The 25145-nt window shown below is 63.9% G+C and overlaps 3 protein-coding genes across 4 annotated transcripts; 2 read left to right on the forward strand and 1 right to left on the reverse strand.

Moving 5' to 3' along the window:
- Positions 1-715: 715 nt before the first annotated feature.
- Positions 716-5114, forward strand: ISLR2 (immunoglobulin superfamily containing leucine rich repeat 2). The gene is made up of 3 exons (XM_032195090.1): positions 716-830; positions 1952-2218; positions 2628-5114. The coding sequence occupies exon 3, from the start codon at positions 2634-2636 to the stop codon at positions 4725-4727; it is 2094 nt and encodes a 697-aa protein (XP_032050981.1). The 5' UTR covers positions 716-830; positions 1952-2218; positions 2628-2633; the 3' UTR covers positions 4728-5114.
- Positions 5115-7698: 2584 nt separating this feature from the next.
- Positions 7699-11299, forward strand: ISLR (immunoglobulin superfamily containing leucine rich repeat). 2 transcript variants are annotated; one of them, XM_032195092.1, is made up of 2 exons: positions 7699-7715; positions 8904-11299. In XM_032195092.1, the coding sequence occupies exon 2, from the start codon at positions 8912-8914 to the stop codon at positions 10160-10162; it is 1251 nt and encodes a 416-aa protein (XP_032050983.1). In that variant the 5' UTR covers positions 7699-7715; positions 8904-8911; the 3' UTR covers positions 10163-11299. The 2 variants fall into 2 exon arrangements, with proteins under 2 accessions (XP_032050983.1, XP_032050982.1); XM_032195091.1 differs by lacking the exon at positions 7699-7715 and adding an exon at positions 7795-7861.
- Positions 11300-12589: 1290 nt separating this feature from the next.
- STRA6 (signaling receptor and transporter of retinol STRA6) lies at positions 12590-24125 on the reverse strand. The gene is made up of 18 exons (XM_032195093.1): positions 24104-24125; positions 20729-20860; positions 19382-19460; positions 19179-19264; positions 18906-19045; positions 18648-18814; positions 18406-18531; positions 17840-17907; positions 17582-17658; positions 17121-17182; positions 16712-16892; positions 15920-15995; positions 15701-15834; positions 14679-14796; positions 14426-14527; positions 13766-13929; positions 13449-13586; positions 12590-13372 (listed from the first exon to the last, which is right to left on the reverse strand). The coding sequence occupies exons 2-18, from the start codon at positions 20845-20847 to the stop codon at positions 13194-13196; spliced, it is 2016 nt and encodes a 671-aa protein (XP_032050984.1). The 5' UTR covers positions 20848-20860; positions 24104-24125; the 3' UTR covers positions 12590-13193.
- Between the last annotated feature and the right edge of the window lie 1020 nt (positions 24126-25145).

A 25145-nucleotide genomic window follows, 5' to 3' on the forward strand; every position in this document is an offset into this window, starting at 1 on the left:
CCTGGGGAAGGTTTGGTCCACAGCAGCAGGAGGAGGGATGCACCATGCACCCCGTCACACGCAGCCTGTCCTCTGACCCATTTCTAGCACAACGCACAGCCTCCGATGCTCCCGAAAAGCGGTCGGGAGAAGCACTGCCACCAGATCTAGGACACCTGGGTTTCTTCCTCGTGCATGATGAATGAAGGCATCTCGGGGAGGGCTCAGCAAAGCACAACAGCGAGCAGCCGAGCCAGAAAGCAAGCGGCGTCTTTGTGCTGGCCGCGTCCTTGTGGCATTTTAACCTACTTTCCTGCTCCTGAAAGCAGCATTCCAGCCTTGCAGCCCTGAATCCCTACCCACTGAGGATCCATCCCATAGCCCCACAGCACAGGGTGGGACATGGGTTTGCATCCATCCCATCTGGAGGTGTTGAGCCCCCCGGGGTGCTGCCCCGCCGGCTGCAGGACTCCCCTCCACAGGGCTCGGGAGCAGCTGACAGCCCGTGGGCGTTGAGCGAGTGAGCAGAACGGGAAAAAATGCCTGTAAAACCCTGCGATGCCGTAATTCCCCGAACTGCAGCTTGCTAGTGCCGGGGAGAGTGTCACGGTGAGGGTGAGGGCATGCTTGGGCTAACAGCCAGCGGCGGGGATGGGAAGGCGGTGAGTCACGTCTCGGCCCCGCCACAGCCCAAGATGCTGAAGATGTTGAGCTCACAGATGCTGAAGATGTTGAGCTCACCGCCGCTCAAACCCAGCCCTTCCCCTCGGCCAGCAGCTCGGCTCCCTCGCTGCCCCCAAATCCGGCCGGCTGCGGTGACACCAACCCCACCGTCAGCCCCAGGAGCCGCCGTGCGTATGGCACAAGCTGCGTTTCTCTTTCTGAAAGCAGATTTTGGGGTCCTCCTGGGTAGCAGTAAGGAAAACGAGTAGTGGGGAGCATCTCTTCCAGCGAAGCTAGGTGGGGGTGTCGATGGGACTGAGGCAAGACTGCCGTGATGGGACACATGGGGCTGGGCACTTTGGGGGTCTGGAACCCTGTGAGGGCAGCGGTGCCTGAGGGTCAGGCTTGGTTCCCCTCTGCCCCTCCATCCACCGCCTCTGCTCCCCCCAGGGGAACATCCCCATCCCCATGGCTTTGGCAGACCCACGGTGCTGAGCTCAAGGGAGAGAGGACCGGGATTTTGCTTGTGAGCAAGCTGGGGGGGGGGGTGGCAAGACCCTACAGAGGGGAGCCTGCACCCCAAGATCCAGGGGGCACTGGGAGGACTGGACTGAGCCATCCGGGACCAGGAACCCCCAGCAGAGCCCCTGGAGAGGCAGAGAGGGAGGGATGGAGGATGGAGGGAGGGATGGAGGGAGGCAGGAATCGATCCCACTAACAAAATCAATTATTTATCGTGTTTCTCACGGAGGGGCAGGGCCGGGAGAAGAGACCCCCACGTCGGGGGGGAGCTGCCCACCTGCAGGTTTCACGCTCTCCCCACCCACTCGCCCGGCTGCAGGAGGGAACCGCCCGCCATGGGACGGGCTGGGGGGGTCTGGCAGCCCCTTGGGGGGGCGGCCGGGATGGAAAAATCCCCCCCGGCCCCCCAGCGCCGGAGCCCGTGCAGGAGCGGTCCCCGAAGGGCCGAGGCGCCCCCGCTCCGTGCCGTGTCCCGACGGGGGGGGCTGGGAGGGGGGGACCCCGACGGCAAAGGGGGGAGCCGGGGGTGGGGGTCCGCATCCCGGCTGCCTCCGTGTGCGGTTGGGTTGTGGGGGGGGCTCGGCTCGCTGCTCGGCGGGGAGGGCGTTTCTGCGCGTTTCTTTGCGGGATTTTCGGGGGGCGCCCGGGGAAGGGGCTCTGGGGGCTGGCGAGGCGGCGGTGGGTGGGTGGTGGGATGGGAAAGGGGTGGCGAGGAGGGAGGGGGCGGCCGTGCGGAGGGGGAGGCTGGCAGAAATGCTAATTCCTCCCTCCTCTCTCGGCTCCGCAGCCCCAGTGCCCGCCCGGCCCCGCTCCGGTGCGCAGCTCAAGCCCGGCGAGGTGCGGGGGTGCGGGCGGTGTGTGTCCCACCCCCCTCCCCCCCGAGATCCCCCCCATCCTCATCCCATAACCCACGCCCCCCAAAATCTCCGCCGCGCCCCTCACCGCCGCCTCTGGGCGCCTCCGTGCCACGGGGCCGGGGCTGGGGAGGAGGATGCTGAGGAGCGGCAGCCGAGGGGAGAAGCGCTGCGCCTTGCTCACCGGCACTTAGGAGCGGGTAAGGTGCGGGGTTTGGGGCTGGGGGGGGACGGGGAGAAGCCGGCAAGGGGTCTGGGGGGTGGAGGGGGACGCGGGGAGGAGGGAGAATTGGAAGGGGGAAAAGTAGGGGGAGAGGGAGAAGGGAGGGAGAAAAGTGAAGAGGAGGAGGGTGGGGGAAAGGAGAGGAAAAAAATAGAAAGGAATAACAGAAAAGGCAGAAATTACAAAAAAAAAAAAAAAAAAGGAAAGAAAGAAAGAGAGGGGGAAGGAAACGAGGTTTGCGGGAAGAAGGAGCAGAAAGCTGGGAGGAGAAGGAGCGAGGGGGGAGGCTGCGAGGGGGGGCCGGGCACAGACAATGGGGCAGGGGCCGGGGCGGCGGCGGCAGGGAGCGGGCTGGGCGCCCACCGAGCCCCTGTGTCCCTCGGCAGGGCGAGATGGCCCCGGCGCTGTGGCTGGTGGCCCTGCTGGGCATGGCCCGGGCGTGCCCGGAGCCCTGCGCCTGTGTGGATAAGTACGCCCACCAGTTCGCCGACTGCGCCTACAAGGAGCTGCAGGTGGTGCCCACCGGGCTGCCCTCCAACGTGACCACCCTCAGCCTGTCGGCCAACAAGATCAGCTCGCTGCAGCGGCGCTCCTTCGTGGAGGTGACCCAGGTGACGTCCCTCTGGCTGGCGCACAACGAGATCCGCGCCATCGAGCCCGGCACCTTCGCCATCCTGGTGCAGCTGAAAAACCTCGACATCAGCCACAACCAGATCGTGGACTTCCCCTGGCAGGACCTCTACAACCTCAGCGCCCTCCAGCTGCTCAAGATGAACAATAACCACATGGCCGTGGTGCCCCGGGGGGCTTTCCACACCCTCAAGGACCTCCGCTCCCTGCGCATCAACAACAACAAGTTCAGCGCCCTGGCCGAGGGCATCTTCGACTCGCTCAGCTCCCTCTCCCACCTGCAGATCTACAACAACCCCTTCGACTGCTCCTGCAGGCTCCAGTGGCTGAAGAAGTGGATGGACAGCACCCTCATCTCCATCCCGGAGAAGGACTCCATCACTTGCAACCTCCCGGAGCAGCTCCGAGGGGTGCCGGTGGGGAAGATCCCAGACGTGCAGTGCACCCCGCCGTCCGTGCAGCTCACCTATCACCCCAACCTGGACACCACGGAGCTCTTTGACGGCTTCACCCTGACGCTGCACTGTGCCGTGACGGGCACCCCGCCGCCTGAAGTGAGCTGGAAGATCCGCACCTCCAGCCAGACGCTGGAGCTCAGCGGGAACCCGAAGGAGAGCGCGGGGAAGGACCTCCCCAAGCAGGACCCCGAGCGCTTCTTGGTCTTCAAGAACGGCACGTTGGTGATCCCTCACCTGAGCAAGCGGGAGGAAGGCACCTACACCTGCCTGGCCAGCAACGAGATGGGGAGCAACCAGACCTCGGTCAATGTGGCCGTGGCCGGCAGCCAGAAGTACCCGCTGCAGCCCGGGAGGGACCCGGCAGGGGGCAAAGCACAGCTGGGTGACAAGAAGCTGGGGGCCAAGGGAGCAAAGAACAGTGTGCTTACACCAGACGAGAGGAGCAAACCCCTCAGCCCCACCCGGCAGAGCCAACCATCCTTGGCGGCTGGGATGGAGCCCACGGGAGACGGGCAAGTCCCTTTCCAGCATCCTCCCTTTGAGAAGAAGTGTGGCTCCACGCAGACCAGCAGGTACATTTCCAACCATGCCTTCAACCAGAGCGGCGACTTCAAGCAGCACACCTTCGACCTGGGCGTCATCGCCTTGGACGTGTCGGAGCGCGACGCCCGGGTGCAGCTGACACCCACCTACCTGCAGCCCGAGAAGGTCCACCTCAGGATGCTCTACCTGTGCCAGGAGAGCAGCCAGGGCCACGCCTTGGTGCAGTGGTCCAAGATTGAGGAAGGGGTGAACTCGTACTGGTTCCAGGGCTTGAACCCCGGCACCAACTACTCTGTGTGCCTCACCTACCTGGGCGAGGACTGCCAAGTCCAAGTGGTCTTCACCACCAAGAAGGAGATCCCCTCGCTCATCATCATCGTGGTCGTGAGCATCTTCTTGCTGCTGCTGGCCACCCTGCCGCTGATGGGGGCCACCTGGTGCCACCTGCTCTCCAAGTACCACGGGAAGACCTACAAGCTGATCATGAAAGCCCAGAACCCGGACCAGATGGAGAAGCACATGGCCGCCGACTTCGACCCCCGCGCCTCCTACCTGGAGTCCGAGAAGAACTACAACCCCAGCGAGGTGGGCGAAGGCGACGCGGAGGAGGAGGATGAAGAGGAGGACGATGACGACGAAGGAGGCAGGCGGAGGAGGAGGAGAGAGGCCGAAGGGGCCGTGGAGCTGGAGCGGGAGGAGAGCGTGGCCGCCAGCTCCATGGCGGAGTCGCAATCCAAAGCCAACGGCGAGGAGTTCGAGGTGCGCTCCGAGTACAGCGACAAGCTGCCGCTGGGCGCCGAGGCCGTCACCATCTCCCAGGAGATCAACGGGAATTACCGGCAGCGCCCCCGCTGAGTCCCCCCCCATCCCCTCCCCTCCCCGGGTCCCCATCGCCCCCCGCATCCCCCTCCCCAACCCCTCCCGGCCCCGCTGCTTCTCCTCCGAGGAAGGAGCGAGGAGAGAGGGGAAAACCCTGGGTGCTGGTGGCGTGTCCTTCCTCCTCCTCTTCCTCCTCCGCCGGGCGGTGGCTCCCTGGGGCAGGGGCTCGGTGCCGGGGGCTCCGGCCGCGGGCAGGGTGCCGCTCCCCCGATTTCGTTTGGCTGCAGCTCGGCGCTCCTCGCCGCCGCAGCGCAACGATTCCCCGGCCCCCTCCCGCCTCTGCCTCCCTCCTTCCCCTTATTTTGTGTCCCCTCGAAGGAAAAGAACGAAAAACAAGCGAACAAGCGAAAAAAAAAAAAAAAAGAAAAAAAAAAAAACGGCTGAAAGCAAACGCCCGATAGCCCCCAAAACCATTCCGCGGAGAGGAGCGGCTCCGCCGTGCGTTGGCTCAGCCCCAGCGGGTCCCCGCCGCTCCGCACCCCCCTCCCCGGTCCCCTCGGCCCCCCCCGGTCCACCCCAGAGCCCCCCGGAGCCCTCCCGTCCCCCCCGGTTTCCTCCCGCTTCCCTCCGGGGGCTCCCCGGTGCCGACCCCGCCGCATGCCCGGGGCGGCTCCGTTCAGAACCCGGCGGCTCCGGACAGCTCCGAGCTCCCCCCCCGGCCCCGGGACCGCGGGGGGGGACACCACCGGCCCCCCCCAAGAAGCCCCCCGGCCCCCCCTCCCCGGTGCCCCTCGATGTGTGTTGGGTAGAGTAGCGTTGTAGCAAGTGTCTGTGCCGTAGGTGCGCCCGTGCTGCCGGCGGGGGGCCGCTCGTGGGGTCTTATCCCCCCTCCCCCCCAGGAGGGGGGTGGGGTGAGGGACCGCTGCCGCCCCCCCCCAGGGAGCCCCCGGGGCTGGCGAGATCCGCGGGTGCCTTTCTGCGCCCTTCTGTCTGTGAAAGAGTCAATAAAAGGGATTGAAAGTGGAAACGCGTCCGTGCTTGGTCAGGGGGTGGGGGGCTGCAGCCGGGACCCCCCCCAGTGCCCCCCACTCGGCCGAGGGGAGCCGGGGAGGGGTGAAAATGTATCTGCGCGAACAGATTCCTGCGTGCACGTAGCTACAATTCCCAGGCGCCCTGTGTGCAGATCCACCCGCTATATATATATATATATACACATATATATACACACACCCCCGCCGCGTACGCTCCTTTATCCGTCCGTGCCGCGCACCCCCACAAATAACCTTACCCCCGCACGCACGCCGGGTGCAGGCAGTCTGTGCGCACCATATAAACGTACCCCAAAGCATCAATGTGCAGAAAAATATTGCAAAGCTCTCCCTACGCGCACAACGCATCGAAACGCAAAGACAACGCTGTGCACACATCTACACGCAGCCTCCATACAAATAGGTAGCCGAACCACGCAGGACGCTCTCCTGTTATTTTTACAGGCATTCTATATTTCGGCACACGCCACCACACACGCTCAACAAATGTGCGGATCCACAGATGCCCACAGAGCCCGTGTTTTTCCCCCCCGCACGCTGGGGAGGGCAGGGCACCGGGTAGAGGAGCGCAGCCCGGCGCCCAGCGCTCCCGGATTTATGGGGGCTCTCGCCCCACGGGTGATTTAAGCCCACGCTTACAGGGCGAAGATTTAAGGCCGCCTTTGATTGCTTTTCTTATCTGGAGCTCCGCTTGCAGCCAGCCTCGCCCGTACGAAAAAGACCAGGGAGATGCACGTGGAGGGGGGAGGAATAGCGGGGCGACCCCTTAACCCCGCAGCCCCGACGCCGGCGGAGCGCCCACCCCTCCAGCCCCATCCGCAGCCCATCCCGCCGCCCCCAGCCTCTCCCTTCTCCATCCTCCGGAGCACGGCTTTCTATTTCAGCTCCTGGCTCCGCATCTTTCTCCTACGGCACGGGGAGGGAGCGGGGAGAAGGCGGACAAAGCAAGGAGGGGGGCGGGCGGAGGGGCGCCCCCCCCCCATCCCCCAAATCCTGCCGGCTCGAGGCTCCGCCGCGGCAGCCCAGGTGTTTGCTGCAGCTTTGAAAAACACGTGCGAAAACACTTCCCCCCCCCCCGTCACCGCAGACAAATCCCCTTCTGCGGATACACTTTAATTGAGTTTCATGCCCAGGAACACGCAAGGAATAAAAAAGAACAATCATTGCTGCCTCCCTTTAATTAGAGGGTAATAGATGTCCCCGCCCGGCGTGTCTGCAGGGGATCCGGCGGTGATGAGCACCTCCCGGTGCTGGATTGCTCCCCCCCCTGCTCCTTTTCGGGAGGGCGCTAATTAGCGCCAGGTGCCCACGGGCACAATTAGGGCGCGGGGAGGGGGCTCAGCATCCTGCTCCCCCCTCTCCAAGTGCCGGGGTCGTTTCTCCAGGCTTTTGCTGGGCAGAAAGGGTTAAGGGGGGGGCACAGCAGGGCGGCTTGTCCCCTCCTAAAGCGTGAACCCTTCTGCTCCGGCCCTGCGTGGAGCGGGACATGCCCACGGGTGACCGCGACCGGGCGCTCTCCTCGCCCCATCGTCGCAGCCCACGGGGGTGGACGGGTAGGGGACACCGCTGGCACCGTGCCCTTGGCCCCACAACAGTAGGATGAGGGGATCTCTTATCCCACAGCACAACAAAAGGGGGGAAGAGCCGCGAGCAGCAGCTCCGAGCCTCCCTGTGCTCAGCCCATCTTTTTGGGGTAGGGGCGGAGGGAAAAGTCCCGGGACGCCCCCAACCCCCTGAGATCTTGCACCACATTCCCTCTAGTTTTTAACCCCGGGGGGGGGGATGCTCTGCACCCTCAGCCCTCTGGGGCCGGGGGCTGCGGGACAGCCCCCCCGGCATGGGGCAGGGGGGGACGGACACGGGCCCGGGCTGCGGGGGGGAGGAGGGGCCGGCTGGTTGCGGTTTTTTTCTCTCTGTTTTTTTTTATTTTTTTTTTTTTTCCCTGCGATCCTCGGGAAGGCGAGAGCTGGAGCGGGTCGGTGCCATGGAAAACAAAAGGGCCCGGGGGACCGGGAGGGGGAGGAGAAGCCGAGGGGGGGCCGAGGGAGCCGCAGCCGCCAGCACCGGAGCCGCGGAGGGAGAGCGAGGGGCGATCCCGTCCCCGGGAAGCCCACGGGGCCGGTGATGGGGCCGGGGGGGCTTGAGGGACCGGGGGAATTTGGGGGGCCGGGGGGACCGGGGAGGCACGGGGGGGGCGTTGTGCACGGCTCTGGTATGCGCCAGCCCCGTAGCATCGGGTGTAGGGGAGGGACTTGGGGGGTGCCGGGAGCGCCCCAAAGGGATCCAGGACCCGGCCCCAACCCCCGGACGCTTCCCACCCCCCCACCCGCCCCCGCTGCAGCCACCCTAGCCCGGTTTTTGCAAGTCGCCCCCCCCCCCCCCCCCCGGGCTGTTGCGCAGGGTTTTGGTGCCGCCAACCCCTTTCCCCTCCCGCTGGAAGTGCCAGGGCTGGGGAAACAAAGGGGGTCCCGCTGCCAGCTCCCCGCAGAGCCGGGCTGTAACCTTTCCCGGGGGGGGGGGGCAGCCTGCTCGCAGCCCCCGGCAAGGCGAGCGAGGAGTTAGCTCTGCCCTTGGCAGCCGAAAGCGTCGTAAAACCTTCCAGCAGCTCAGGACCCCGCGCTCTGCTGAGAAAAAGCAGTCGGGAAGCTGTTTTTCTTCTCTCCATGGAAAAAAACGTGGAGGCCGGGGGTTGGTTTGGGGGCTGGATGTGTGCCGAGAAGCCCGAAAGTCTGGTGCTTTGGGGGGAGAAGGGCTGAGGCTGGGGGGGGGGAAAAGGGCTGAAGTGCTCCGGAGAGGGAGAGATGGAGTGAACTCTGAACCCGGAGCTTGTACGTCGCGTCCAAGCCCAGGAGGGATGCAGGATTCCCAGAATAAGGAAGCGGCGTCCCGGGGCAGGGGGGGACATCTTGGTGAGGAGCTGGTGCGGGGAGGAAGCGTTTGGGGATCCCGGGGGTAGCCGAAAGCTCTCGGCACAGCCATACCTTGCTCAGATTCGGGAATATTTCACCCATTCCTCGCTACCGCACCGGCAAGCCGCCGCGGAGCAGAGCAGAGCAGAGCAGGGCTGTTTCCTGTTAGCGCTTGGCGAGGAGCAGCAGAGCCCCAGCCCGACTGGCCCCAGCGAGCCAGGCCCCCCCTTCACGCCCCCTGTCTCTGTCCCCAGGAGGAAGGATGAGGCCGCTGCTGTGCTGCCTGGGCATCGCCGCGCTGCTGGGGTGCAGCCTGGCCTGCCCCAGCGCCTGCTCCTGCTCCGCCAAGAAGAACGGGCGGCTGCTGGCCGAGTGTGCCTACAAGGAGCTGCTGGAGGTGCCCCGGGGGCTGTCCCCCAACGTCTCCATCCTCACCCTGTCGGCCAACAGGATCGGCTGGCTGCGGCGGGGCGCCTTCGCCGAGGTCCCCGAGGTGCAGTCGCTGTGGCTGGGCTACAACCAGATCGGCGCCGTGGAGCCGGGGGCTTTCGCGCTCCTGGCGCAGCTGAAGAACCTGGACCTGAGCCACAACAAGATTACGGATTTCCCCTGGCAGGACCTCCGCAACCTCAGCGGCTTGCAGATCCTGAAGATGAACAACAACCGGCTGGCTGGGCTGCCCTGGGATGCCTTCCACGCCCTGAAGGACCTGCGCTCGCTGTGGCTGAACGACAACCAGCTCACCACGCTGGCCGAGGGCACCTTCGACAAGCTGCCCTCCCTGTCCCAGCTGCAGATCTTCAACAACCCCTTCAACTGCTCCTGCAAGGTCTTCTGGCTGAAGAGGTGGACCGAGAGCACCTCCGTCTCCATCACCAAGGGGGGAGCCACGCTGTGCGTGGCTCCGGGCAGGCTGAAGGGACGGGCGGTGACGGACATCCCCGAGCACCACTGCGTCGCCCCGTCCGTGCAGCTCACCTACCTCTCCAACCTGGACAACTCCGTCACGTACGACGGCCTCACCCTGACGCTGCACTGCAGCGTGGCGGGCAGCCCCCCGCCGGAGATCCGCTGGAAGATCCAGACCTCCAGCCGCGGCGTCGAGATCAACGGCCCCACCGTGGCGCGGGATGGGAACGCCAAGCAGAGCCAGGAGCGCTTCTTGGTCTTCAAGAACGGCACCATGGCCATCCCCAGGTTCAGCAAGGAGGATGAGGGCATCTACACCTGCCTCGCCGTCAACGACGTGGGCACGCGGGAGGTCTCGGTCAACGTGGCTTTGGCTGGGTCAGAGAATCCAGCCGAAGACCTGCTGCAGGATGACCCCCAGGCCAGCCAGCTCGGGGGCCAGAGCTGCTACAAGGGTGACGAAATGGATCCATCCGGGGCTGGGGAAAAGCTGGTGATCGTGTACCACATGCCGAGGGAATCCAAGAGCAAGGCTGGAGGTGCCGTGCCCCACATCTGGCTGGGGACCCTCCTGCTGGCTTTGGGCATCGCGCTGAGCTGGTAAAGGGGGAGAAGGAAACGGTGCCCGGGGGGCTCCCCCCTCTTTCTGTATCATTTATCTTCACGTAGTGCCACGCGTTTGCTGAGCTTCTGGGAACTGCGGGCGGCTGGGAGTCCAAGGGGGCCTGGAGCCATCCCCTCCTCGATGGGGGCTTGAGAGCTTCAAATGGGCTCGGGGGAAATGTGACGTGGGGCAGCTCAGCACCATGCTGCTGCTTTCCAGGCACCCACGTCTGCCACCAGCTCCCCTCTGAGACCAAAACGGGGCTGCAGGGGTGAAGCCCACCCCCCAGGGGGCAACCCCCCAGCCTCAGAGCCCCTCCCCACCAGCCCTCCTCCACCCGCAGCCCCTGGGGTGGGCAGGGGGTGCAAAGGCCACGTCCCCACCCCATCCAGGTGCTGGGTGTCAGGCAGGAGCACCTTTCCTACCACCAGCCTCCCGTGGAGCACTGGGGGCTGTACGGCAGGGCTGAGCAAGCAGGGAGCTGTGGTACGGGGTCCCTGGGCCACAGAGCATGTGGCTTTAGGGGCAGAGCCAGTGAGGTGCCTCTGAGCGGGATAAATATGGTAGGAGAGGTGTGGGGCACGTTGTGCCAGGTCAAGGGTGCGAATGAGGCCGTTTGGGGAGAAGCATTGGCATCCACTGTCTGCACCCCTGCGGGAACCTGGCTGGGGAAGGGAGCACCTGAGGTGCCTGTGCCCTCCTTGCATGGCAGGATCAGGCCCTGTCCCCTTTCTGTGCCTCCCCCAGCTGGGATGCAGATGCTTTCCCCCCTCCCTTTCACCGCTGAAGCCCACGGTCCAAACCACCCGGCTGGGCTGGACCCACCGGGCTGCGCTGCTCCGGCTCCAAGGCTTCAAAAGCAGGGGGGAAACTGAGACCAAAGAGACCCAAAGGAAAAAGAAAACTCCCCTGAAAGTGCTCTAGCAGCCCTGTCGGGATGTACACACCATGCCCAGCACCCCAGGGTGCCGGGGACCCGCTGAGCACCTCCCTCTCCCCTCCCCACCCCACGGCTGTCCTTCCTCGTGCCTTCTGCTAAGCGCTCGCCTGCGGGAGCTGTGCAGCCTCCCGCAGCCCTATAACCAAAGCTGTATGGCCAGCCGAGTACCAAGCACAATAAATGCCTTTTATAAGCCAGCCCCTGCCTGCTGCCTCTGCGCCCACCCAGCCCCGTGGCCCTGGGAGGGAGAACGGGTTCACGGGGTGCCCCGAATCGCCCACCGGGGCAGGGAGGGGAAGGCAGGGACGCCGAGCAGCTGAAAAGCAGCTGTGCCAGAGCCCGAGGCCTCTGCGCAGGCTCTGCAGCCCCGGATTTGGGTTCTTTTATGGCGGCTGGAACAGGGAGCACAGCCTGGGAGCAGCCCCCGGCTGCCGGCTTTTGATGCTAACGAGCAGCCGCAGATTTTTCCCATTACAGACAATAAAAAAACAAACCAGCACCACTCCAACCCCAGCGCTGGGAGGACAAGAGCTCGGCGGGGAGTTTCGGTTTCGTTTCATAGGACCCAACTGCTCCAATCGGGCCCTCTCCACATCCCCGAGGTGGCCAAGGGATGGAGGCCACCAAACGGTGCCAGCCTGGGCTGCCACCACCCCTCTCTGCTCTCCTCCAGGCCCGTGGCAGCGTGCCACTGCTGTCCCTCGTGTTTATAAAGGCAAATTCTGCTTTTTTCAGCCAGCCCAGCTCCCTGACCCGCCTCGCAGGGGCTCAGGCAGGTGGCACCTAGAGGGGATGGTGGCCCTGGGGACGCGTGGGGACACAGCCAGACCCCAGCATCCACAGCTGTACCGAGGCTGCGTGCGAGGCCAGGAGCTCACAGAGGCAAGAAACCACCACGAAGAGCTCAGCGCACCCCCAGGGCACCCCGGTTATGCCAAAGGACTGAAAAGAAAACAAACAAAGGAGAACGAAGCCACCTCCTGTCATCTCTCTCCTCCGTCCCTGCCAAGACAGCTCCGGGGAGCTGCAGGCTGCGTAAACACACGCAGAAACCCTGCTCCACCCCTGGCCTGGAGCTGTGGAAGATTTCAGGGATTACCAAAGCCTTCCTCAAAGCCCCGGGAGTCCGGAGGCTGCTCCAGGGATGCACATCTCCTGGCCACGCCGTCCCTGTCCCCACGTCCCCTCGGTTGTGCCGCAGCTGTTTTGAGCAGCAAGCCTCTTGCTCTGCTTTGGGTATTCTGAGGACAGAGGGGCACAGAGATCTGGTCCTGCTGAGCCCCCCAAAACCTAACCACGAAGCCTCAGCTCCGTGTAACCCCAGCCAACACAGCGGGGACAGCCCTGGTGGCCCTCCTGGCCACATATCCCCAGCTCTGCCCTCCCCTCACCCTTGGGAAGGACCCAGAGAGCCAGCAGACAGCGAGCAGAGTGAGGAGATACACAATTTATTCTCCTTCCCCAGCTCGGCACGGCTGAGGGGGGCATCAGACTGCTCCAGGGGCTTGCTCCCAGCTTGGGGGGACACTCACCTCCCTTGGGGATCCCCCTGGAGCAGGACAGAGGGGTAGAGGAGGGGGAAACAGCCTGAGGAGAGCACGCCGGGCGATGGGAGCCCCAAACAAGAAGCTCTGCGACCTTCCAGCCCCAAAGGGAGCAGCAAAGGGTTTCAGCCTTCACAAAACTGGGGAAAAGAGGCTCAGAGCTGGACGGGAGAAGCTTTGGAGGGGTGGTGGGGACCTTCTGCAGAGGGCACTGAGGTGGGGGTGGCTCCTTGCGGTCACTCTGTGCCCCGAGATGGGGAGGAGGAGGTGTGGGTTCGGCTCAGAAGTGACCCCTAAGGGGCTTTGGAGATGCCCGAAGGGTTCAGCTTGGATCATCAACCCCTCTGCTCCCCCGTCAGGCGGGGAAGTGCCCCACGTGCCCTGGCTGTCTCATCACCTCTGCACAGACCTAGAGCTAAAAAGCAGTGCTGTCACTGCTGGGGAGGGACGGGGGGGGCCCAGCTCCTCCCAACCCAGGAGGACAGGCACGGGGAGACGAGGAAGGGACGGGAGGGACAGCAAGGCAGGGGGCTTCTCCGGGGGGAGGTCAGGGCTTGGGGGGGCTGAGCTGGGCACCGTTGGCCGTGGGATCACAGAGGGCGTTTTTTCGGCAGGCCAGCAGCGAGGGGTTGTTGAGCAGGGTGTAAGCCAGCCACCAGCGCGCCCGGCTCTGCCTCAGCCGGCCTCCGACCGACGGCGCCTTCGTGCTCTGCATCAGCTGGATGCCTGGAAGGAGACGGTGGGTTGGGGAGGGGGCCCACGGGCAGGGATGGGGCTGGTTGGGGGGCAGCGGGGGACCCACCTTCCTCCACGTCCCCCGCTCGGGGCTGCGGGGTGCCCCGTGGCCTGGGCGGCTGGAGGAGCAGCAGGCAGAAGGCTCGCATCAGCGGGTGCGACTGGCTCACCTCCGTTTTCAGGTAGTGGCAGTACGCGTGGTAGCCTGGGGGACGCAGCCCGAAGGAAAGAGGGGTCAGGGGCCAGCACTGCCCGGCAACGCGTCCCCAGCACATCTCTGGGCACAAGGACACGAAGCCACCCCGGGTCCCAGCGGCTCTGGGTGATGGAGGAGCCCCCGCTGCGCTCCCCGGGGGTGGGAGAAGGGTCCCCGTGGTGCCGGACCTGGGTCGAAGGTCTCCACGCCGCGGTTGAGCAGGCTGATGTCCAGCTGGCAGAAGTGCACGGCGTTGTAGAGAGCGGAGATGAGCATCCTCCAGACCCCCGCCAGGACCCCCACCAGGACGTTGATGGGGAAGAGCAGGTAGGTGACGATGTAGAGAGCTCGCCTGCGGGTGGAGGAGGAGGAAAATCAGGAGCAGAACGCCCCAGGACGGGAAACACAGCCCTTCCCTGAGGGGGGAACCTGCCAAAATAAGCCTCCCAGCCTTCCCTCCCTCCCTGGCAGGCCCTGTCCCCGTTTGAGATGTCTCCATCCCGTGGAGAGGTGTGAACGCCCTCCTGCTGCCAGGCTGTTGAGGTTGGCCTCCAGCACACGCAGGGTCTCTGCTTCCCCTCGGAGGCTTCAGCAGGGGTCACAGCACGAGGCTGGGGGCTCGGGGCGGGGGGCACAGCTCCCATGGGGGGGGAACAGGGCCCAGATCCCATCAGGGCTGCAAGCTGGTCACGGCCCCCAGCCATAGCCTCCAAAGAACCCCTTCTGTGAGCACAAAGCTGCTTCAAGACCCTGGAGGAGCCCTGCAGAGGTTGAACTAACCCCACAAGGGGTGCGTGCAAACCCGAGAGCAGCCGCCCTGGGCCCCGGGAGACCCCGGGCCCCCCTACCTGTTGGTCAGCTCTTTGCACAGGGGATGGTGCTCCAGGAACTGGGAGTGAGCCGCCAGGTTCTGCGCCAGGACGGCACCGACCAGGGTCAGCCAGAAGGGCCTGGCCAGGAGAGAACGGGGAGCTTGGGGGCCAGGAAACGAGGCTCCCGACACCTCCAGCCGAGCAGGAGGAGCCCGAGGGGCAGCAAAATAAAAGGTAGCCCTTTATCCAAGCACCACAAAGCTCACTGTGGCACCCCCGGGGCGCTCACCACATGTTCTGCACCAGCCTGAAGAGGTGCGTGTTGGTGCCCGACTGCAGCGGGATGACGACGAGGAAGGTGAAGGCAGCCGAGCAGATGAAGAAAATCACTTGCTGGATGAGGAGCCCTGGGAGGGAGGCGCAGGGAAAGAAGGCGTCACGGGGGAGGGAGGAAGGAGAAGTGCTCCTTGTTCCTGCTTCCAGCCCTGCGCCCGTTTCAGAGCACGCCTGTCGTTTTAATCCCATAATAAGCAGGCTCCTCGCCTGCCTCCCCCGCTCCCCGCACAATGCTCTGCGCGGGGTCTAATGATGGGTTCGGCCTTGCTCATCGCACCCTGCCTCACCCCCGCCGAGAGGAGCCGCCTCCAGGGCTGCCTCATCACTAAACCAGCCCCGAGCTGTGATTTCTAATCAGAGATCACGCCGGGAGCAGCGGTGCTGAGCAGGAGAGAGGCTGTGCTGCACCCCCAGCGCTGGGATTTCGTGCCCTGGAAATTGGGTTCTGAGCTCAAGTCACGTTCATGGTGCTGCCATAGGATGTGGGCAGCCCAGTCAGGGATGCTCCCGGGGGTTTCGGGGTGCGCCCAAGCCCCAAAGAGGTTTTGGGGTGTGCCCAAACCACGCTGGATGCAGATGGATGGGGTTTCTGCCCCATTTCACACCCCGTGCCCACCCCTATATCAGATGTTGGGATGCGGTGCCTGGGACTGGAGGAGACAGACAGCCCCTCGCGCGAGATGCCGTGACAGCTTCGCGGATCAAAATATTTGGGCGCGAGCCAGGACGGCTCTCCCTCCCTCCCCCCACTCCCCGAGCCCCCCCTGTTTCTCCCCACCATTTGGTGCTCAGCCTGGCCCTCCCAGCCGAAGGACAGATTGTGTTGGGGGAACCACGAACAAAAGCCCTGGAGCTTTGCAAAATGGGAAAAAAAAAAAAGGGGGGGGGGGTTGGGGCTGCTTAAACGTGGGGTAACCTGTGGGAAATGGGGCTCCAGCACCTCCTCCTGCCCCACAGCCCCCCCCAAACCTTTACCCAGGCAGGCAAAAGCCGTCTGGAAGCTGGCGAAGCTCATCCAGCAGACGATGGCTTGTCGGGAAGGGCGCAGGATGTGGGCTTTGTAGAAGACATCAAGCACGGCCCCTTGGTACAGCGCCTTCAGGTTGCTCCTGGAGGGCAGAGAGCAGCGGGGCTGGGTGGTGGGGGTGAGGATGAGGACACAAAGAGGGCAATTTGGGGAGCGCGGCGCCCTACCTGTGCATCACCAGCGTCCTCAGCAGCATGGCCATGGTCAGCAGGCAGCAGAGCACCAGCGAGCACACGTAGCACACTGCGGGGAGGCGGCCGGGGGGCCGGTGTTACCCCAAAAGGGGTCTCAGGCACCACCCAGGGGGAATCAGGTGGGGTCAGGTTATGGTGCTGCGTCCCCCGGGCAGGGCACTGTGCCTCAGTTTCCCTCCTCGGCCTCTTGGCAATACAAGGACACCCTTGGAGGGCAAGGGTGTCTGAGCCTGGCAGGATGCTCAGAAGCTGGGGAGCAAGGGGAAAGCAAGACAGGAGCAGGGGATCTGCCAGGAGAGATGGGGACGTCAGGAAAGCAGAGGTGGGGAGGAGGAGAGGGGCTCGGTGACTCCGGAAAGCCACAAAAAAGCCCTGGCGAAGGCACCCTGCCAACCCCCTGCCCCCTGCCCAGGGCTTTCAATTATCGGGTGCCCGCTCGGCAGCGGGGGGACGAGGGGCCATCTGCTCGATTCCAGCACATATCAAAGCCTGCCCGAGGAGCAGCATCTGCAGCGCGGCGGTTTTGGCAGGCAGCAGCTGCTCGGGGAGCCCTGGCACGGCACCAGGTCCGTGCACCCGCCTTCCACGTCTGCACAGCCCAGGCTGGGGCAGGGGCAGCTGGGCTGCGCCCCCTCCTTCGTGGTCCCCGTGCTCCTTCAACACAATAACCTGCTCCATCACCAACTGCTTTCGCGGGCAGCTTGGGCTAGAGACCCCCTAAATTCAGAAGCCCTCCCCAAACCCCCCGTGGACGTGGCCACGCACCTTCCAGCGACCACAGGTAGTGCTTGACGGTGCTGAGCTCCTTCTCCATGTCACCCGGCATGCCCGGGTTCTCCGAGGGCACCAGCCCGAACTGCACCAGCAGCACCACCACGTCCTTCGTCATCCCCGCCCGCACGATCTGGATGGTGGGGACGAAGGCCACCAGGAGCAGCAGGGCCACCTGCGGGGCAGCGGTGCCATGTGAGCCACCAGGTTAGCCTAAAGCCTCACGGCGGGCTGAGCCCCGCGAGCACACAGCCGGGGAGCGAGGCTCAGCTCGAGTAATACCTCGAGGCACGCTAATACCAGCCCCAAAGCCATGGTGCCCCGAGGGAGCATGGCAACGTGTCCCTTGCCCCACGAGGACGTGGCCACGGGGCACCGCATGCCGCTGGGCCACCCCGGTCACCTGGTAGACAGCGACGACGGAGGTGGTTAGGGACAGGACGAGCTTCAGTGGGAGCTGGAAACCTGCGAGGCAGAAGCAGAGGGGTAAATGGGGGCCACCCAGCCCAGCCCGAGCCCCCCTTCAGGTGGGGATTTCCCCCGGGCTGCCCCCCGTGCCTGCCGGGCGTTAGAGGATGGGTTCCTTCCCGTGGCTCTTCCTGCAGGCCCACAAAACCTCGTGCCCCTGCAGCAGGGAGCCCCAGGCTCCCCGCTCCGTCCCTGCCCAGCCCACCCGTGCCCCCTGGGGGTCCCCAGCTCCTCCTCCCCACCCCGAGCCTGCAACAGTTTGTGCGAGCCGAGGCGCCGGGCGGCAGCTGCCGCGGCGCAGATGCTTTGGGGACGGAGCCAAGGAAGGCATTTGCTGTCCCCCGGGGGAGGCAGACTGTTTGCAGAGCGGCTGCTACAGCAAAGAGCGCATCCCACCTTCCTCGGGAGCGTAGATGTAGGAGCACAGATACGCCCGGACCCGGTGCAGGAGGCTCTCTTCTAGCTTGCTGGGGCTGGAGGAGGAAGGAGAAGGTGACAAACGTGGCTTGGGTGGCCCCAGACCGCGGGCAGGGCTGCGCTCTGGTCATGCAGAGCTGCAGGAGCACGATGTATGTGGTTTTTCTTTTCTTTTTTTGAACAGGGTCAGGAGGCTGTGCCGTCCCCAGGCTCCCAGCGAGAAGCTGCTGCCCTTACCTCCCCTTCCTCGGCCGCTTGGACAGGACAGCCCGTAGGTACTTCTTGTAGTAGCCTTGCCCTGAAACCTGAAGGAAAGCAGCTGTAAAAGCTGCCCACTTCCCACCGGGCAGCCCAAAATGAGCTCCCGGGGTTATTTCAGTCCACGCTGGGGCCGGCGGCTCAGTTCTGAAGGTTTTCTCCTCTCCTTCACCCAACAAAGCCCGACGTTTCCAAAAGGGCTGGGGATTATTGCTGCCTGCCAGGAAAACAAGGCGACCCCAGTCCGGCCTGAATGGGACGCATTGATGCTGTAAGCCTCTTGTACTAAGGAGTTTACTCCAAAGATGGATTTTCCCCTCTTCAAATCCAGCAAGATAAACAGAGCCGCAACCCCTGTGTGCCCCGCTGCCGTCAGAGGGCCGCCAGGCTGCTGGGAGCCAAACTGGGAGCACTGGGAGCAACCCAATGCTCAGAGCCCAGTAGCGGGGCAGGAGAGCCACGAAGCAGCCCTGAAACCACACGGGGTCATCGAGGGGTTCCCCCGGGCTCCCACCACCCCCGGTCACCCCATGCATTTTTGTTACCTCCTTATCCAAAGTCTCCTCGTGCCCCATGAAGCTCCTGATCAGCAGGGCTGGGTACCAGAGGCTTAAGACCACGAGGCAGAGGATGATGGGGACGTAGGAGAGCGTGGAGTAGTACCTGTATATCTGGGGACACGCGGCGCTGTCACACACCGGCCCGGGGACACCTCGGTGCCACCTCTCCAGGGCGCCAGGATGGCCACCTCGGGTCCCAGCAGCCTGCCCCGTGGTGGGGCGCATACCTTCGGCGACTGGGGGCAGTCCACCTTCTGCCAGATGTGCACCACGCAGTGGCACCAGGACAGCAGGCAGCCCACGAGGTAGCCGGCCCTGTGCCCCACCGTGGCGCAGGCAGCCAAGGGGCAGTAGAAGGCGGGGTAGTAGAGCAAAGCCAGGATCTTCCAGTACTCTAGAGCGGAGGGAACGAAGGCGACGCGTGCTCTCAGTAGGGCCCAGAGCGAACAGCCCGCCCGGGGGCTCCCCCGCGGCGCTGGCCTTACCCCGGCTGTGCTGGGACGAGTTGGGGACGAGCGGCAGAGGGTCACGGTCCAGCACCAGGATGCACAGGGATGAGAAGAGGATGCCAAACACTGCGGCCACCAGCCCGCGGTTGCCCTCCTCCTCCAGAAAGTTGGCCGGGCTGTGGGGCCGGGGGGCACAAAATGAGCCTGGCACCCCCTTGATGCACGCTGCAGCACCCCATCCCTGCCACCCTAGGGCTGGGTAGTCCCGTGCCAGCCGGGCATGGTGACGGGGACATGGGGACACAATACCTGAGCAGCCCAGGGACGCCGTTCCAGCAGCCCCGGCGGAGACGCCGGCGTTTCACCAGCAAGGACAAGCCCAGCAGCACGGCCAGCTGCCAGAAGAAGGGGAATGGTGTTTTTTTTTTAGCTAAGCAGGAGGGCCCTTTAGAGGAAGATGCACGCAGACGGGGCTGGGGACAGCAAATGTGATGGGCTTCGGGGGTACTTACGGAGATGGGCGCCATGCAGGCGTGGTACAGCCTGGGGGAGATGGTGGGGTCACAGTCTGGGATTGCGCTGGGAAATGCGCTAGAGAGGGGAAAACAAATTTTAAAAGTGATCTGGGGTTGTATTTTGTCCTGAAAAGGTAAAAAGTTAAGGTGTGGGGGTGATGCTCTGCGCACACAGGGGTGGCAGCAGCAGTTTAGGTCTGGTATTTTGGAGAAGCAAAGCTCCAAAGAGCAGGGCCACACAGCCCCTGGTAGCTGGGGCTGAAGTCACCCTGGGGAGGTGGATTTAGGATTTTAGGACTGAGCTCAAGAGATAGCAGCTCAGAGCAGCCTGAGCTGCTCCTGCAGGGGCTGGATGAGCTCCAGGACCCCATGCAGATGTCGGGGTCGAACAGGGACCAGCAGGGAGGGACGAAGCCCCCTGTAGGACTTTTTCAGCCCAGCACTATCGCCAGGCTGCCAGGGGAGGTTCCTGAGGCCAGGCTGCCGCCAGCAGAGCTCGGTGCCTTCTGCCTTTCTGCTCTAACAGCTGTCCTTGGGTAGACCAGACAGTTCCTGCTGTCCCAAAATATCCCAGCTCCCGAGGCCCAGGCGCCCACCCACAGCATTGAGGAGGGGAGGCAGCTCCAGCACAGTTCTGGTGTCACCAGGACTTCAGAATTAAATCCTGAGCGTTTGGGGTCTGGACGGGATGTGCAGCAATCGGATGGAGAACCCCGGGCACTGCTTCCCTCCCCCTCACCACCACAGCTGGAAGAGGACACACGAAGGAAAGAGCAAACACCCCGAAGGGTTTTGGGGGGGGTTCTTCCATCCAGTTTTACCCCCAGAGCTTCAGCTGGGCTGGGCAAGGCAATCTCCAAGGGCGTTTCACAAAGCAGGAGATTAAGGACCTGGAACAACCCTTTGGATAGGGCTGGGCTGGTCCCGCCGGGTGTCCTCAGGATCAGATATCGGCCAGCCGAGCAGGGTAAAAGCCTCGCTCAGTCAACAGGGGACAATAGGTGCTGAGGGATGGCCTCGGGACACCCAGGATGGGGCCCTGCCACCCGCTTTGGGGCTCTCCTCAGGTAAATTGTGCCTCCACGGCTCTGGGGAGGACGCTCAGCTGAATAGTGGAGTGGGACAGACGGGGAGCAGGCTTTATGAAACCACCACCCCTGCAGATTTACACACCACCTACCAACCCTCCCCGTGCTCCGGGATGGCAGAACCACCCACGCAATGAGTTGTGTCCGTCAGCTGGGGTGAGAGGGGCCCCAGCAGCGGGTCTGGGGCTCGCCAGAGCAGGATGCTGGCACCCCCCCGGGGTCGAGGGGACGCATGGCACTGCCACCGGCTGCTTACTTGTCCTGTGGCACGGCCGGCTCTGCAGTCTCGTAGATGTACCAGTCGGAAACCAGGTCGTCCCCAAAGCCATCGTCCAGCGGCGAGCCGTGCGCCCCCCCGGAGCCGTTGGCTGCCATTGACGTCCTCCTGCTGCACGGGGAAGGGGGAGGCGGAGGGAAAAAGGGTGGTTTTTTTTAGGGGGGAGTCCCCTTGGAAATGCAGGGCTGGAAGCAAGGAGCCAAGAGATTTATCTTCTCGGGTCACTCCCACCCCATCCCCACCTTGGGCAGCCGCTGCCGCCCCGCTGATAGAATGGGAGCCTTTGTTTGGGTTGTTTCACAGCGGTTACGTGAAGGGCTGCGAAACCAGCACAAGGGTCAGGATTTGGAGGCACGGGCGAAGCAGGAGGGAGCTGGGCGAGCGGCCGTGTCCCCGGCATCCCTCCCTGCCACCAGGCTGGGGAGGTGCTGCCCCAGGAGGGAGGCTCAGCACCTTCCCCTCGCCGCAACGGGGCCGATCGTCCCCGCAGCGATAAAAGGGACGGCTTGTCCCGGTGCCAGTTCCAACAAGCTTTCCTTCCTCCTTCCCTCTGCTATTTTCTTTTTTTTCTTTTTTTTCTTTTTTTTGATTACTTTGGCCCGGGCAGCCCCACACCCTCCCTTGCTGTCCCACAGCCCTGTTTTTCTGTTTTGCCTCATCCCCATCACAGACAGAGCCCAGTGGGGACACCGAGGCACACCTAGAAGCTGCAGGAGTCACCCCGACCCCGTTGCTGGGGCTGAGAGCTCCCTGAAGGAGCTGAGGGACATCCCCACCTGCAAAGCATCGGTGGGACCGAGTGACACCCTCCTGAGAAGCCTTCCCTTCCTCCCCAAACACAACATTCAGCGCTGCCCCCATGCACCAGCCCGGGGCCACCTTGGGGACATCCCCAAACCCCCCTGGGACCACTCCCCAACCCCTGCCTGCTGGCTCCAAGGGAATGGGGAGGAGGTGGATGACCCCACCAGGAGCTTTGCTCAGGGCTGCTGTTTATACAGCTGGAGCTCGCTAAGGACCGCGCTGGATGCAGCTCATCAGCTTCAAAGGGGTCCCAAAACTCAGGGAAAGGCAGGCGGCCCCATCTCCAGACACCTCATGGGCTGGTGCCCTGCGGGTGATGTCCTCTCCGGCTCCAGGCCCAGCAGGTGTAGGACCAGCCCAGAGCGAGCATCCTGCTCCTTGCTGGGGGCTCAGGACCCCAGACCTCCCCGGCCATCCCCTGGTTTTGTCTGCGCAGGGAAGCGGCTCTGACCTCACCTCGCAGGAATGTAGCACTCCGTAAAGTAGAAGGAGCCCGTAAAGCACACACACACGCCTCTTACGAGACCCAAAAGCCCCTTTCCCCTCCTGCAGGGTCAGGGCAGCGGTCCCGCAGCCTCCAGATGTTATCCCACAGCCACCAGGGGACTGCCCGTGCCCCTCTCACCTGCCTATGGGGTCACCTGGAGCAGGGTGACCAGGGGGGCTCGGAGATCTCCCCAGCCTGGTGGCATCACCCCACAGGACCCCCCTCCACCCCATCCAGCAGACACCACCTCTCTGGTGCCCCCTGCCCCACGTTTCGGCTGCCTGAGGTCACATCGGTAGTGACAGAGAGGAGCAGGAAGGGAAGCCACACGGCACCCGCCGGGCAAGCCACAGCCTGAATCCACACAGGGCAGCAAAAATAAATCACAAAGCCGAGCTGGAAAGCTTCCTGGGTGTTGTGTCGGCCCCGTGTGCCAGCAAATCCTCACCAAGACCCAGGTGGCTCAAGAGCAGGCATCCCAGTCACCCCTCCGAGAGCTGCTCCATCTTCACGGGATGCTCTCCCGCAGCGAGGGGAAGCCCCATCCTCGCTGCCCACCAGCCAGCAGTGTCCCCGAGGAGAGGGGGATGTCCCCGAGGAGAGGTAGGTGTGCCCAAGCCCCCCGGGTGCCCACCAGCCCCGCAGCCCCTCGGTGCCCCACGTTTCCCCGAAACCTGATCCTTTTGCTCCTCCGCCTCACCCCTGCTGGAACAGGCTGGGCCTTTGATCGCGGTGGCGTCGCCCGAGATTGATGGCTCCAATAAAGCTCCTTCATATTCCTCATTTCCCACCATCCATCACCCTCTGGGGAGCTTTTTCATCCCAACACTATGAATTAGACTTGGGGGGAGCCATAAGGGAATCCCCCCCCTCCCCGTCCGCGTCCCCTCCTCCTATCTGGGATAATGGTGATGCCTTGTGTACAGCTTTTAATAAAAATGATAAAGATCTCGTTTCACAATTGTTCAGGGAGTGCTTGGGCCGGGGGAGAGCTGTTTAAGCGAGATCTCCTCTAATTCAATTGCCCGTTGGGAGCTGCGCTGGCAGCGGGGAGCCGCGCGTCCTCGCAGAGCGGTGGCCGTGGAGGACACGGGACGGGGACTGGCCTCGCTCGGTCCCGGAGGGGGATTTAGCAGCTGCCCGCGCTGCTCAGCCCGCCCAGAGCTGCTCCAAGACTTTAATCCTCTTTCTGGAAACGCGGCGCTTTCCCCAGAGCAAAGATCTCCCCGCTTGCCCAAACCTCAGTGCCGGGGAGGCCCCGGCATCCCCAGCCCATCTGGATGGAGGCTGGAGCCTCTGGGAAGCCCCCGCTCGCTCTCTCCATCCGAGAAACGGGGGGCTCAGGGCACCCCCAGGGGCAACGAGGACACCGGGCCCTGGGGCCGTGACCCCGTGCGGGAAGCCTGCGGGGATGCGGTGACCTCGCCGCACCTCAACCCACATCCTCAGCCTCCCAGGAAAGCCCCCGTCTGGGGCAGGGAGAGGTCGGAGGGGGTGAATCAGCATGGGGGGGGTGGCATGGAGGAGGTTTTTCCATCCCAACACTCAGCACAGAGATCCGGCAGAGCCTCCACCTCCCAGACCCCAGCCCGCTGGCCTCCACCAGCCCAGCGAGCCCCCCGGCTCCGAGCAGCCCTTCTATCCCCAGGGACATAAAGCCAATGAGGCAGAAGCACCTTTTTGCATTTTTAGAAGCTGTAGCAGCTTAAAAACAAAGCAAACCAGGCCTGGGGAGGCGTGGGGGGGTTGTTTTAGGCTGCCACCCCTCTTTGCTTCCAAAGCCTCGCGGTGCAGCAGGTGTGCTGCGCTCCACGAGCAAGGAGCCAGCGGAGGGGAGAAGCCACAAGTTCGCAGGGCTGGGCTAAAAACTTCCCCCAAACACCCCCCGTGCTGCAAACCCTGCTGATGGGGGGGGAATATTCCCCGTAGGGTGCCTGGGGCTCCTGCACCCTCTCCAACAAGCGTGCTAGAAACTTGCACACATGACCGATACCCCCCCGCCACACAAACTTTGCGAGACGAATCAAAACACGTCCACAAAATAACAATAATAAAAAAGTTACCTTCTCCCAAAGGGCTGGAGGAAAAGCTCAGAGCATCAGCCCGGCATGGACGCGGCCATGCGCGCCGCCAGGCAAAGTTCAGCGCACCGGCGGAGGCTGGCGGCGGCGGAGGCGCCGGGAACTTTATCCCCTCCATGGCGAGGAGGCCTTGGCTCGGGGCCACCCTGGGGTTTAGGAAATGAAAAGCAACCAACCCCGTGCTGCGCTCTCCCCTTTGATTGCCCAGGGAGGGAGGCAGCTGGAGCCAGCCCCTGTCTTTTCCCCCACTCCTCGTCCCGGTCTCCGAGCTGCTCCCTCCGCCCCTGTGCTGACAGCTGGGGAGGGGGGACGGGGACCGGAGAGGGGCTGGGTGGCCCCCGCGCCGTGCTGGCCCACCCAAGATGCTGCAAACATCTCGGCTGGCTCCAGGCTTCCTCCTGGGTACACCCAAGGGCCAGATCCTGGCCACGTAGCCCTTCGCTGGGGGAGGTTTTAAGGCAGCCGGGGTGGAAAGGGGAAGGCAGAGGCAGCCTGGGGACATAAAGCCCCCCCCCAGGTGCCACCAGCATGGGGTGGCAGTCCCAGAACTCCTGCTGAAAACGGGCTTTTGCTGCATCCTTCCCCACCCCAACACTGCAAAGCAGGGGCCCCGACCCTCCCCATTTTGGGGGGGAAAGAGCAGGATTTGGGGAAATCTCTTCCTCTCCTCCTGTCCGAGCTGTGCCTCCCACCTGCACCAGGGCCCCCCGAGCCCACGAGACGGCAGGTTACAACACCTCGATAATCCCTGCACACACCCCCACGCTCCACACGTGACAGCAAGCAAAGGGAAAATTAATCAGCGTGGAAGATTTAGCTTAATTTTTAGCCAAAACCTCGTGGCAAGGCTGAACAGGGACCCACAGGTACCCCCCCCTTCCTCCCCAGGGAGGTTCTTAACTGAGCTGCAGCCAAAGGGAAAGGTGTCCGTGAACCAACATCCTTCCCAGGAGATCTGGGGGATCTCATATTTAGTTTTGGGGCACCAAGGAAGGGGATGTGATGCTGGAAGCTTATCCAAAAG

The sequence above is a fragment of the Aythya fuligula genome, chromosome 11 (assembly GCF_009819795.1).
Source record: "Aythya fuligula isolate bAytFul2 chromosome 11, bAytFul2.pri, whole genome shotgun sequence".
Classification (NCBI taxonomy): domain Eukaryota; kingdom Metazoa; phylum Chordata; class Aves; order Anseriformes; family Anatidae; genus Aythya; species Aythya fuligula.